General features: G+C 35.0%; 1 protein-coding gene across 2 annotated transcripts in view; it reads left to right on the top strand.

Moving 5' to 3' along the window:
* The first annotated feature begins 2,599 nt into the window (after positions 1 to 2,599).
* Positions 2,600 to 14,883, top strand: part of LOC121419158 (reticulon-1-A-like) — a 38,099-nt gene continuing 25,815 nt past the window's right edge. The window contains exons 1-2 of one of the 2 annotated variants that reach the window (XM_041613492.1): positions 2,600 to 3,227; positions 6,302 to 6,337. In XM_041613492.1, coding sequence (XP_041469426.1) covers positions 2,753 to 3,227; positions 6,302 to 6,337 — 511 coding nt within the window. In that variant the 5' untranslated portion in view covers positions 2,600 to 2,752. The remainder of the gene's footprint in view (positions 3,228 to 6,301; positions 6,338 to 14,883) is intronic. The other variant, XM_041613493.1, reaches the window with a different exon arrangement.

The raw sequence follows: 14,883 nt of genomic DNA, 5'->3' as shown, positions 1-14,883 counted from the left end.
ATACTATTTGTATAGTGGCTTATTTACATATTGTGATATTATGTTCTTATTTATCTTGATTTTGTATCACATACAGATACTTTATTTATTTCATTTTGTAATGTACAAAATCAAGATAAACAATTAACATAATATTATAATAATAATATAATAATTATATGCATTTATAAAGCGCAAAAACTATTTCTATATAATATTCTATTACGCTGCAAGAGTTGTGCTGTACATAATATTGGAATAGATAGGATTTTAATTTTAACTTGATATTATGTAAACTTGTTGAATTCCTTATGTCGAGGGGAAGTTTTTTCCATAGGTCGTGGGGCTGACATCAGAAATCAGTGTTGCTTTAGTCTTGTGTGGGGGTTCTTGCAGTGTGAGTGTAATTGTGAACTACGAAGATTATGGGCATGAGATCGGGATATCAAGAGATCTGAGATAAAAAAATCTTATTAAATAAGCCATTTATACAGATAATTAAAAGTAAGAGTAAAAAAGAAAATTGGATATCCATAAAAGCAGAGTGCTTATACTCAATGGGGTAACTACGGGGGGGGGGGGCATGGAGGGGCACGTGCCCCCCCCCAATAGGCTGACAAAAAAAAGGAAAAAGGAGAAAAAGAGGGAGAAAGGAAGAGAAACGTAGTGGGAAAGAATACATCATTGTTCATTATAATGTTATATTATATCATAATTATGTTATGTTACATTACATAAGAAACTGTTTTTTTTTTCATTACTTTGCGAAACATAATTTGATCAGGGCCTATGTCTTCATTGTTCCTGGTGCTCGCATTGTCTGTTTAAACCTCCCGTTTTCAAGTCAATATACACCATACTGCCAAATATATTTCCTCACATAGAGTTATTGTTTTATGTACAATAGTATGCTTCTTTTTCATGACCACTTAAAGTGATTGCCCCACTTTAAGGTCTTAATATAAAACAATTCCTGTCCGTGCTTACGTTCGCAGTAGTGGATGTCTGCTCTCCATGAATTTCTAGAATCAGTCCTTAAAATGCCCCTTTTTCTGATCTGAATAGGCCTATCAAATATTTTCAGCTCGCGCTTTGCGCTCGCATCATTTGGTTAGTGAACTACGTATGGTCTTCGTGAATTCCTACACAAGCCTTTAAATGACCTTCTTCAGGTCTGAATTTCCAAAAATTTTCAGCTCGCGCTTTGCGCTCGCAAGATTCTAACAAAATCAGCATGCGCTTATTGGCACTCGCATTAGATGAATATGGTGAGATGTGTATACTCTTAATGGATTCCTAAATAGTATAGTCCTTAACATCTTTTTGTTTGGGGATCAATATTAACAAAAATTTCAGCTCGCGCTTCGCGCTCGCATTAGTTAGCGAGACAGGTACGTATCGTAATTACAAAAGATTGATTATAAAATCCCTTTTTAGGTCTGAATATCAAAAATTTAAAGCTCGCGCTTCGCGCTCGCATTATTTGACAAGTGAGATCAGATACATATCTTGGCACTGTCCTTAAAATGTCTCTATTAGGGCAGTATACCTGGCAACTTGGCGCGCTTCGCGCGCTCACTAAGTGACTCAAATTTTTTGCTGGTGCCGCCCCCCAATGCCGTGACCCACGGTACGCCACTGCTTATACTCATCTTATTCTATTTTAAAGTTACTTTTTTTTGCGCCACCAACTTGGGGGACGACCCCGGGGCGACCACTAAGTTCCCGGTGGGGTCACTCAATATGACTTGGGGACCGCATGACCGTTACCAAAATCGCGGGAAAAGGGGTCAATTTCACGGAACGTCCGCGGACAGAACACTCCTCGAAGTAGTGAAAATAGGGGTGCTCACCGTCCTCGATCTGATGGAAATAGGGGTCAGGAAAAAGGGGAGAACGATTACGGGAAGTAAAATCCGTCGCCGAGTCACCAGCCGCAGGGGGCGTGGGCATCATGCTCTGTATCTTTATATGGACAACTCTACATTTATTTTTACAAAGAATTCTACTTTTCTTATTTTTCAAGAAAAATAATTTTTTTTTATTAGTGTATCAGTATGACTTGGCTCTTGGTCATCTTTAAGGACTGAGCACTCTGACGCCTGTGTTGCAATTAGCTCTAATGAGGAAAGGGTGTTAAATGAACTGTCCTTGAAATACGGTAAATAGGGGTAAATTTGCGAAATGGGCAAAAGTGTCCTTACAATCTTATAATTAGGGGTGTTTCAAGGTACCATTTTCCCGCAATTTTGTCCTTATTTTGCGTGAAAATAGGGGGGTAAATTTCACAAAATGTCCTTGAAATTGACTGCAATAGGGGGTCACTTGCATTTGTGGTAACGGTCATACGTGTCCCCCTCTGCGGCTGAGTGACCCCACCGGGACGACCTTGCGCCCCTCGATCCGGCTACATGTCAAATTCAAGAAGTTATGTATGAAAAAAGAGCCTATAATGCATTATTTTATCAATTATAAATCATATCTCTCATTATTTTAGTCGTCATGGTCATGCCCCTGGGACTGGTTTGGAAATCTTTCTCCATCTCTTTTATTCAAGCCTCGCGCGCAAAATTAACAGCGAGCGAGTTCGACCTCCGGTAGGATTACGTCATCGCATCGCCATTTTGCCTCATTCATTTGCCTGCTGCTATCACCGGGTGCACCTGCGCTTTTGTGAATACGAAGAGTAAAACCTTTGCACCGTCCAGGCGAATTACATGTAGTGGGCGATAGAACGGCTATTTTGATATATTAATAGTTGATAGCAATTACAATGGCGAACTTTGATCAGTTCCAGCCCGACTCTACACAGGGATTTGACGGAGATTACGACAACGATAATGATTTCGAGAGGGTAGATGCGGACAGACCCCTGGCAATGAGTGATAACCCGGAGGAGGACCGGTACGCATCGGAGCAACCGGAGGCTCAGGCCCAGTCGCAGGTTCCCACTGCAGATCTGTTGGGTTCCTTTGGCTTCGGGGATAGTCCTGCGAATGCAGCACCTGACTATTCCAGCAGTGGAGGTGATGAATTGGGTGGGTATGTTGATGAACCTAATGTTCCTGATACAACCGCCACAGGATCTTTGGGAGATTTTGATCATCTTCAGGAAATCAAACAAAAGGAGAAGGTGGAGGAGCCGAAGCCAGTCTCGCAACCTCCAAAATCATCACCTTCTCCAGGTGCAGCGACAATTGCGGAGAAGCCCACTCCAAGCCCAAGGTCACAGGCTTCACAGTCAGTAGGTAAGCATGATCAACCTATTTAAATTCCAAATTACAGCCTACAGGAAGCAACATCATGACCTTAAATTACGATCTTGAAAATCATGCCAGATAATTAAATTTTAGATCTAGTGGTGTTACTTTTGTTCATAAATTATTCTACTTTAATTATATTTTAGACCAGGGCATGTCCATCCAAACAACAAGTTGATTTGAAATTATTGTGATTTGTAAAAAGATAAATTGAACAGAAAGTGTCAAAGATTTCATAGAAATAGGATGTATGGTGAGGGGTTTTGAAGACCTTTAAAGGTATTGTTTAACTTTGTGAGCAGCCGATTTAAAAAATTCTCAAACCAAGATGAAACATGTGTACAAGTGCATGTATTAGAACTAATAAACCCTGAAAACAACCATTATTGAGAATGAAAAGCTAAAACTACAAGGCAAACCCTGATTTTGTAAATAGGCGTCTTATAGACGCCTAAATAGTACACATAACTGTATGGGATGAAAATAAGATGGTGTTTCCGGTCACTTTATATTTCAATTTTTGAAGCACTAAATAATGATTTTCGACCGCAATTTTTTCAGGGCTTCATTTTTGTAACATATCACAGACACAGGTGACAAATGTGACCTTCTAGCTCAGATTTTTTAAAAGTCAAACCAATGTTAAACAATCACTTTAAGCTATGCACTCATGACTAATAAATCACAAAATGCAGTGAAATAATATTTTTTTCAGATTTGTTATTTCTATTCTCTTGAATGTATTGCATCCGGGGGGGCCACTTCCATTCACGAGTGAATACCATGCGCGACCATCGGGTCTCGAAAAGCACCCTAAACACGTAATTTCCATATTCTGAAAATGCACCCCTTAACAAGTATTGGCGTGTGAAACCATACCCTTAACAAGTATTGGAAACAAAACGATACTCTTGGCAAATATTCCCTGAAATGAACCCCTAAACAAGTACAGGAATGTTTTATTGTTACGGGTCCTTCGGTCGTCGGCTTTACCTTATTTGCTTTAATATGACCCCACATTCTACACCTCATGCAAATCGGACTCTAAACACAGTGTTGGGGCAAAAAGAACATCCTTTATAAAACATTTTAATTTTGTTTTATCATCCCCGCAAATTCGACCCTAAACACGTAATTTTCCTAGCGAAATAGATACCCTTTTTTCATTATTTTTGTGTTTTTGACACCCTTATCACGTTACGTACGTAACGTGCCCTATTGTGAAAAAGACATCCTTTTTACATGGTTTTTTGGTCGCGCATGGTATCCACTCGTCAATGTAAGTGGCCCCCCTACTCCCCCCCCCTGGGATCGCATCCTACAAGCAGATGGATAGGAGCAAGAACACACTATGATGGGGCATGTCCATGACCATGTGGATGTTTCTTTGCAATTGGGAAGAGAATTGCATACATGTAACATGATGTAGGCCGTAGTCAAGGCATAGTTTTAGTGAGGACCCCTTCCTAAACCAGCTACCAGTGGCTTAACAATCTTACGTTATTAATAGATGTCCTGTATGTTGAATGCCATGTTATTCCGGATTAATTACATTCATGTGCATAATGCACAAACTGCCATCATGCATGTTAAGGAAGGTACACAACCTACATGTATTTAAAAAAAAATATTTGCTTTTCCAGTAAAATAGCAGCAAACACTTCTGTTGTGAAGCTGCTTTAAGTTTTTCATTCAGATTTTCAATTTAAACAGTTAATACTCTTAATTTAGGCTTCCTGACACTGAGAGTGAAACCAAATAATTAAAAGCTGGTTCTTATTTCTCAGATTTATTAAGAATTAGATTTAAGGTCTAATTTTAATTATTTTTTGTCAGTACTGGTTCCAATTGCAAATTGTAAGCGAACGTAATTAATAGGAATCTGTTTTCGTCTCCTCTTCTCTGTTGCCAAACCCCTGCCATTTTTATAAAGCTGTTCTGCCAGTCTGAAGCAAGATTCTGCACAAATGAGTTCAAATTGTCTTTATCAGGCTGGCATACATGTACATGTTTCATTGTGCATTTTCTTGGTTCAACTTTCCAGCCATTTTCTTAATTTGAACCAACTTTGGTAAACTTTTTTAAGGATATTAAAACACTATTTTTCATATTGGCCTATATTTCATAGTGCTTGTTGTAGGAACTATTTATTATTATTATATTATATATATATATATATATTTTTTTTTTTTTTGGGGGGGGGGTCATTTTACTGTTTTCAACAATCAAAGTCACTCAAACACTTTTGATAGATGTGTAACAATGTTTTTTAAAGATTTTCTGAACAGAAATTCCTACATCTTATCAAGAAAAGATATGAAATAAATGATTTCATTATTTCATTTGTTCTGTGGTTATCTTTGTTGTATATTCCAGTGATCGTATTGTTTCCCTCTCAGTGTATTTGCACTAATCATTACTCTAAATCATTCTCGTCTTTCTACCTTCACTGAATGTTTGCAACATTTTATACAACATAATCTAAATTAACCATCTTTGAATTGTTTATCATGGATTTTCAAAAAATGTTAGTTACAGTGTGATCGTCTTTTTAAATGCACCCTTACAATGTACCTGTTTATGCAAATTTTTCAATGATTAACTGACCTCAGACATTACAAGGATTATTTAAACATACAATGACATTCCTGATTAATTTTCCATCAATAATATAGACCTTGATATTGATGGAAAATCAATCAAGATCGATTGCACGGGAGTTTGTGAAAACACTCCCTCCCCTGACAAATTATACAAGTAACTATTGATTGACTGACTGACTTGTTCAACTAAATTGCAGTTTAATCTTTTTGTTTTTATTAATGTGTACATACAGGGTTCAACATTTCACCAACAGACAGACTGACCACGACTTTTGCAAACAAGTGAACAAAAGGATCATTCACTTGTACATGTACATCATGTCTAAAATATTCCCTTCGGAACATGAAAATACTAAACAGAATTGAATTAGCATTCTATGTCTTATTTATTGAGTTTTATTCTGCATGAAATACAATATCATTTCCCTTTCGCCTGCATGTTTCTCATTTTTTCAACAGGTTCCTTGATTGATCTCTCCAAGCTCGACCCAAGAGGTAGATTTATTCTTCCTGAATCTATCAAAATGAGATTCAGTTCTTGTTCTTTAGTGTATTGGACTTATTTATTTCTTGTTGTTTAATCTGTTCCTCTGCATGCTTGAAACTGTTTTTAATGTTCATTGTCCTGTTTTCTTGTTTCATTCCTTGATCACAGATTTGGTAAAACCAGGAGCTGATGCATGAAAGGCTCATGGCAAGGATTGTCTAAATGTACATGTACTGCTTGTTTATAATGATGCACCACATGATTGAGTTTTGTGAAAATATTATCAACTATTAAAACCTTTTAGCTCACTTTTGAATTTATTTTTATGTCATCACATATGATGATATTTTTGTAAAAATTGAAATGATTTTGAAAGCAACTTGTTTAAAAGGCATCTACATGTACTTCAGCCACATGTAGATGTGCATGTATGTGTATGGTGTACAAAATAAGTTGGCGACATGAAAGACAGTCCTTGCAAAGACCTATCATACAACCAGACTCTGATCTCTATTAGTCCATAAATTTGGACATTCATTTTAGTTTTTTACTGAAAAAAAAAATTATGCATTTTAAATCATTTTGCAGTATTATCCTATTATTGTCAAACTTAGGGATTACACTAGTTTCGCCCCACCAAAAATGAATAAATAAATAAATGAATGATTAAATGAATGAATAAATAAAATTTAGATTACTTATCAGTGGCATTAAAGAATTCAAGGTCCAGATTCCATAAATATCCAGAATTTTATATGTTTGAAATCATTCTGAATTAAATCCTACCTTGTGTCAAAATACCAAAAAGTAAGAAAAATGCATGTTTTCCAGAAGGCCTAGAAAAGAAAAACTTTTTCATTTGAATGAATTTGTACATACATGTACACATATTTTTCATCCATATTATTATGTCTCATAAATTTTTAGTAACACTAGGTAATTGTTTTTTCCCAGCTTTTCACAGTCATAAAAATATTCATTCATGCTTTTATCTGAGATTCTTTGTAATATATAACATACATGTTGTGTGTATTGTGTGTTGCAATGTTTATATACTCCACTAATGTATAAGCTGTTATTTTTGTGGATTTTGCGAATTGCAGATTGGCCATGATTTTAACAATGCGCGAAAAAATTGACACATTTCATAATCTGTGCCAATATTCAAAATTGTCAACAGCATAGCATTGCTGTTGCAAACATCCTGTGTGGTGAAAAATTTAGATATTATGCAGGTATGTACAAAAATAAGGTTGAGAAATTATGGTTAGTAATTAAAAAGTTAGCTAGAATTTCACTTCTATATTTCTCAAACTATATCAGAGCCTAAATTATTTCCTAACATATTTTGTCAATATTTATTCACTCACTGTAATATTACAATGTATTTTCCATAAAAGGATTTGATTTTATTGTCATCTAATTGACTCATACAGGTACATGTACATTGGCAGCTATTCGCATACATGTACTCATTAATATTAATAAGTCACATGACAATAGGTTTAAAATTAAAAGGTCATGATTCTGTTCACAAAATTCAACATTTTTTGCACTTAAACCAACTCAAAAAAAATAATCTACATGTAAAAACACAATTTCCAAAGATTGTTTTTACAGATCACACTGTGACATGATGAATTTTCAGATCTAAAGGTAGAAAACAGTGAAAAGTAAGCCACTTTTTCACACTTTTTAACTGCTTTTACAGGGACATATATATTTATGTACAAAAGACATATCATTATAGGGGGTTTGAGGAGCATACTCTTGTACATGTTTTGCACTATTGTTGCTTCTTTGAAATGCTGTGGAATTATTTGGTACATTTTCCAATCTCGAATTCAAGGACCCACAAAACATGTCGGGGGCCCCCATTTGTGAAAAATGATGAACACAAAAATAAAAGCTTATTCATAGTTTGAATTGCCTACTGTTTTTATAAATGCTTCATTTCGTATCCTTAAGCATAACTCTCAAGATTCAAAATCTACATGTACGTGTACATCATTGCAGAAAGATACTTTTGTGTAGAGGTCGCCTAAATTCACTCACACTGATCATTAATTAAATGAGTTGTAATTTTAAATTGCATTTCGGAAGTGATCCATTTTAGAATTTAGCTTCAAAACATAACATTCTTCACATGTACTGTATACTATATCGTACTGATCACGAGCGTACCTAGGATTTTCCAAAAGGGGGGCATATTTTTTGGAGGATATTTCGTCCATGAAAAAATTTGACAAGCAAAAAAAAAGGGTCTTCAACCAAAAAACAAGGATTTCTTACCAGAAAAAAAAAATTGACAAGCCAAAATAAAAGGTCTTCAGGTTCAAAAGAGGGAGAACATGTCTGTTGGCTTCTCAAAGGGGGGAGGGGCAGTCTGCCCCCCCCCCCCGTTAGGTATGCACGGGTGGAGTGGTACTGATTCATAATATAAGATCCAAACAGTTTGTGTCATTGGAATTCATTTTAGTTATTAAAGCAAGAATGATCTGAAATTCAGATCATTAGTATATTTAACACTGAAATATATTGTGTGCACTTGGAGCTGTGCATAGGTTTAGGTAATCAAATTTTGATTTAATTGGGGTAGTATTTGTATTTTGGGTACATTAGTATCTCATAATCATGTATACTGTACATGTGTATACATGTAGTACATGTACGTACATGTACATGCATTGTAGTCACAGTCAGTTGAATCAGTTCATATCAAATTAAGATCAGGTATGTAATATGTTCCATTCAATCAAATGTCTATTCAAAGCACCCAAGCCTGTTCTTAATTTACATGAAAACATGTACATAGATACATGTAGTTAAAGTTCTTTACTATGAAGATTTTTTTTTTTAACATGCCAAGTTCTAGAGCAATGAGCTTGCTTTTTTAGTGATGAGTCCTGTCCAGTACATCAGTTCCTGAAACTGTATGCAGTTTAAGATAGTGATGACTCTATAAACAACTACATATGGTCAATTCCAGCGTAACGGACATGACATTCAGACAAATTTTTGTAATTCAAAGGTTTATACAGTAGAATAAGCTGTCTTTTGATAATTGTTACTAAGCTTATCAGACACATTTAAGTATCAGTTACATACACATAAAATTTCAAATCGTTTCATTGAACAGTTGCGGAGAAATTGCACTCTTTGTGAGCGTAACGGACATGACACGAAATGGACGAAGCATTTTTACCTCCTATTGCTTATCAAAATTCCTGTGAATTCTTAGATTGCATGCACCTGACGTTGGTGTTAATTTAACCTTAAGATCATGTTCTATCCATAAAATGGTGTTTAACAACAGTTTTGCAGTGCATTCTGTATTCCTAGCTCAAAATGTAGCGTAACGGACATGACACACGAAGCGTAACGGACATGACAGTTTCGTCCACTTTTTGTAAACGAAAGTAATTATTTTATTACAAGATATGGTACAAGTCTATTAGAGGTTAGAGACACATATCATAACTGGTAATCTGTAATATCTCCTATTATTTTGCAATTTGAGAGGGGGTCTTTTTGTACAATATTTATAAAACAAAAAAATATTTTTAAAAATGTTATTTTACACCGGTTAACAACAGTTAATGAGTATTTTCCAGTTACTACCATCCACCACACCTAATTAAAGGAGAAAAAGTGGATAGAAAAGATTATTTTTTATTCATGCCCTAATATTTGATAATATACTAGCGTAACGGACATGACACCCTTACGAAGTGAACTTCATCAGCACTTCTTAGTTTGAAAATGAAAGAAATATGAATAATGAATGTAATTACGTAACAGCAATGTACCTTTACTAACACTCTACAGGCCTCTACAAAAATTTTTTTCGTCACTTGCCCTGTTGGGCAAGTGATGAAAAAATTTGCTTGCCCGATAGAAAAAACTGCTTGCCCAATTTTTTAAATAATACCTGTTCACTTATTAATGAATTATTAGTAACATTGTTTAATATTGTATGATTTTTAAGTATTTTTTCACTATGCTTAGAATCTTGGGTGTGTGTGTGTGTGTGCGAGGGTGTGTTTGTGTGGGTGTGACTGTGAGTTGAACTTTGATATAAATGAATTCAATATCTAATTTCTACTTCGCCTATTCCAGTACAATAACCTGTACTCGGCCGTGTAATAAAGGCCCACATACCCTAACTTTTCCTGAAGTTCTTTGAAAACGCAGACTTCCACGAAAATTGCATTTCTCTATGGGGGAGTCTAAATTTGGTGAGAATGTATTCATTAATAACTTAAATATACATGACAATGAAGAAATCATCAAACTTTATTGGAAGTTTTGAATAATATACCCGAAATGTAAACTCTGTCTGAAACAGAAAATCACCATCATTGTGGCCTTTACTGAGCGAATTGTCCCCCAGAGCTCTGGCAGAGAGACAGAGCTCAGACTGGCTAGCTAGTATGCACACGTGTGTGAGCCTCCCGCCGGCCTTGTAAAATAGATGGAGCTTTGTTTGATGATTTATTGTCTGATATTTACCTCATCCCCTCAAAAAGGGAAACAAATGAATTTTAAGTTATAATTAACAAATACGGCAAGTTATTTTGGATGTTAATAGGCCGTTTTGAAAAGCAAAGCCGAATGACATGACAACTCACCAATGCGAAGTTACTAGACTCTGTGATTTATTTCCTGTGTAGTTCTAATTATTTTATCACAGAATTGTGATATCGGAAGGTGGAAAATGTGCATTAGAAATTGCACATGGTGGTAGTCATAATGGACCCCTATACTACATTCAACTGTTTCCCGGCCATTGCGTTGATTTTTTTCATAACTGGTACCACACCGTACCATGTATGGAAATACGTGGTACAGAAAAAATAACGCAATTTCGGAATTTGAAACGGCGCTACTCCTATTTTTTAAGGCTTATTCATGATTTTGAGTGTGGATTTTGGATGATTTATGGAAAAACGAGGTACGGTACAGAAAAAAAAGACGCAGCAACCACTTGCCCGATCGGGCAATTGACTTTGAGAGGTGCTTGCCCGCACGTCATTTTCACTTGCCCCGGGCAATCGGGCAAGCGGGTTTGTCGCGCCCTGCTCTAAAGAAAAATATGTAGATATTATTAGCAGGTATCATTAATTCAATAGCTATAGCCTAAGTGATAATTTTATATTGAATACAATGTTTATCATATCACTACGGCACACTGAGAAGACCAAATCTCATTTTTTGTGAGAAGAAAACAAAATGTACCAGACCTGTATAAATCCAAGAAGAACATATTATGGAATGTATTTTATGATAAAGAACGTGTACTAGTATAAATGTGAGTTTTAAGATTACAAAAAATGGTATTAAAAAGTATTTTAATAAAAATTTAATAGCAGTACCTGGAAACCGGTCTTTCATTATCGATTATGAGTTGAACGATAATCGGAATGTTTGTAATAGCTTCTGAGATTTTTTTTCATTCAAAATAACTATCATCCTGAGTATAATCATCCTTTCATCAAATCTTGGATGTTCTAAATCTTATGATCTTGCTTGCTGACAAATGTGGCTGTATCTAATTTTGTTGTATTGTCCACGCTGCTTGTGTACAATTGAAGATAAATCATTCAAATCGTGATTATGGCTGACCAAAAATACTGTGATGACATAATTATTGATCGCGCCACATTCTTTCAACGGCTCCTTTGCTTTGTGATACTGCAAAGAAGTGCCACTGTAGATTCATGGATTCATAGAGCTACATCATGTAACACAGATATCCGAATACAAACTTGCTTTTAATTGTGAGCCCATGTCATCACTGAAGAAGTATATGTTGAGGTTGGTGAAAGTCAGATACTTTGAAGTAATATCAATGATCATGAATTCACAAGTTGGAGTTTTATCATGCTCCAAACTGTCAGTGCAAAAACCTTAAAGAGAATCAAATGTTTGTTCAAACACAAATGATGCAGATTGTGATCTGAGTATGTTGCCAGATCTAGCTGCATCTTATCCTAATATTATGTGGCATACCGTTAATTCTCAGAAAAATCTACCAGAACAAGAGCTGAACTTTCATCATTCACCAACTTCTAAAAATAGCTTGAATGACATGCAGATTCTAGGAAATATTACATTCAGCTATCCTCAAACAATTGAAACTGACCTCAGTCCGTGACACTGAGCCTAATATTTTGTTTTTGTGAATGCTGCCATTTGCCATATACAAGGCGTCATGTCCGTTACGCGAATTGTCATGTCCGTTACGCCATTTTTATGAAAATGAGAAGTGGTAAGGGAAAATGATTGCTACACATGGTAGGGGGTTTAATTCTAACATAGAATCTGAATCTGCAGTATATTTAGACAAATTTCCTGTAAGCTGTGAAAACTTTAAGTGAAAAACGTAACGGACATGACACTGATAATGGTAAAGAAATCACACAAATCTGAAGACAGATTTCTCTAAAATTGATAAATGGCATAAAATTTAACGATTATTTTCTGTTGATTTAAACATTAATCAACTATTCAAAAGTTAAAAGAGACCTCTGGGACCTTGTTTGCTTTTAGTAGAGACAGAAAAGATGAATTGTTTAAAAATAGCCACATTTTTTGCATTTTGCAATTTACTATTCTATATTTTTGATGATGGAAAAAACTACAAAATTTTATCAATATTGCGATTTTTCTATTGGAAATTGAGACTTTAAAGATTACTTTTTAAGAAAATTTGACTGCTTAATTGAAATCTGAAACTTCATTTTTTCTGTAAAGTGAACATTTTCCATGGAATTGCCCATTTGTATGTTGACATGGTACATGTAATGTCACTGCCAGTGTGTCCCTTGCTAGTGGACTTGCTTGATTTCAATCAACAGGTTAATGTATTAGATTTTCCCTTTCAAGTGATATTTCCTGTTTTAGGCTAACACTGCTTTAAAACATGTTGAGATGTAACTTTGCTTAGTACCTTTATAATATGAATACTGAAATATCTTTATATTATTTCTTTTACAACTGAATGATGGCTTTCTGATTTTCCTGTGAATATTAATAACCAGGGTACTCATAGAATCTTCTTCTGTTTCAAAGACTCTTCATGGATGAATGTTTGTATGGATTTCAAATCATTTATATACTAACTCAGTGTATCACTCAGAATATCCCTCCAAGAGCCTCATTTTAATTTAACCACCATGTACATGACCTGTCTATCCTTCATAGAAATAGTGTCCCAAAATCCCACCACTACACGACTAGTAAAATCCTGAAATTTCACGTACATGTACATATAGCACTGAATGGTACTGACATGGCTGAGTAAATGAGTTCAGTAAAGATAAATGTACATGTATGGATGTTAAACATGTACAACATTGTTCAGGTTACACCCTTCTCTCCCTTTAAAAGTGTATTACTAGCACTTATCAGTATCATTTTATAGTTGGAACAGTACAAGAATGGAACCATGTAGCTGATACTAATCCTAATAATATCTAAGGATTCGTCATATTTTCATCATGATTAAATCCAGCAAGGGGCTCCTGGCTATACCCTTGCCAATGGATTGTGATACTATTTTAATCAGCAACACATGTGAATTAATTTTATTGATAAGAATATTGTACACATGTATGACATGTTGATAAAAAAATTATCCATCCTACATGTACTAACAGTACATGTATGTAGGCCTATGGGATGTGTATGAACACCCGTGTATGTGATATATATAGAGAATGGTTCTTTTGACATATTTTTGAAACACATATTTCGGGTTTGAAGAAAATTATTTGCAGTTCCATCTGTCTAGCACAGCTGTAGCGGGACATGATTTTAATCAATTTTGTTGGAAAGCAGTCTCTGAGTGTTTCCTAAAGTATAATGGCATGCTAACATGTAGGCCTACATATGCACATGATATAACAAAGATGTAGCTGAAATAAATTGAAAACTATGGTACGATACATATTTTGACTCCTCCATAGGCAAGTTAGGATTGATAGTCTAATATTTAGTTGAAATTTTCATTTGAGTAGTAAAGAATAATATGCTATGATGAATATCAGTCAGGAGTAGGACTTAAGGCATTTTTTGGTCTTGTGTATACTTTACACTTCATCCATGAACTTATTTTAAAAGTCGTCAACCTCAGAAAAATGGTGATTTGAATCAATAGAGAAAAATCAGACAAGCACAATGCTGGAAATTTCATCAAAATCAGATGTAATTTAAGAAAGTTATGACATTTCAAATTTTTGCTTATTTTTAACAAAATATTTATATGAACGAGCCAGTTTCATCCAAATGAGAGAGTCGATGACGTCACTCACTATTTTGATTTTTATTGTTTGAATTATACAATATTTCAATTTTTACCAATTTGATGATTAGGATCGCCTTGCCTGAAGCACAAAATGTAAAAAAAATGGAATTCCACGTGTTCAGGGAGGAATGAAACTTCATTTCACATGACAATGACGAGAAAATAAAAATATTTCATATACATGTAATACAAAAGAAATAGTGATTGAGTGATGTCATCAGTTCCCTTATTTGCATATCGACCAAG

Source organism: Lytechinus variegatus, chromosome 7 (genome assembly GCF_018143015.1).
Source record: "Lytechinus variegatus isolate NC3 chromosome 7, Lvar_3.0, whole genome shotgun sequence".
Lineage (NCBI taxonomy): Eukaryota > Metazoa > Echinodermata > Echinoidea > Temnopleuroida > Toxopneustidae > Lytechinus > Lytechinus variegatus.
The sequence above is the reverse complement of the archived record's forward strand: the minus strand, read 5'-3'. Positions and strand labels throughout refer to the sequence as shown.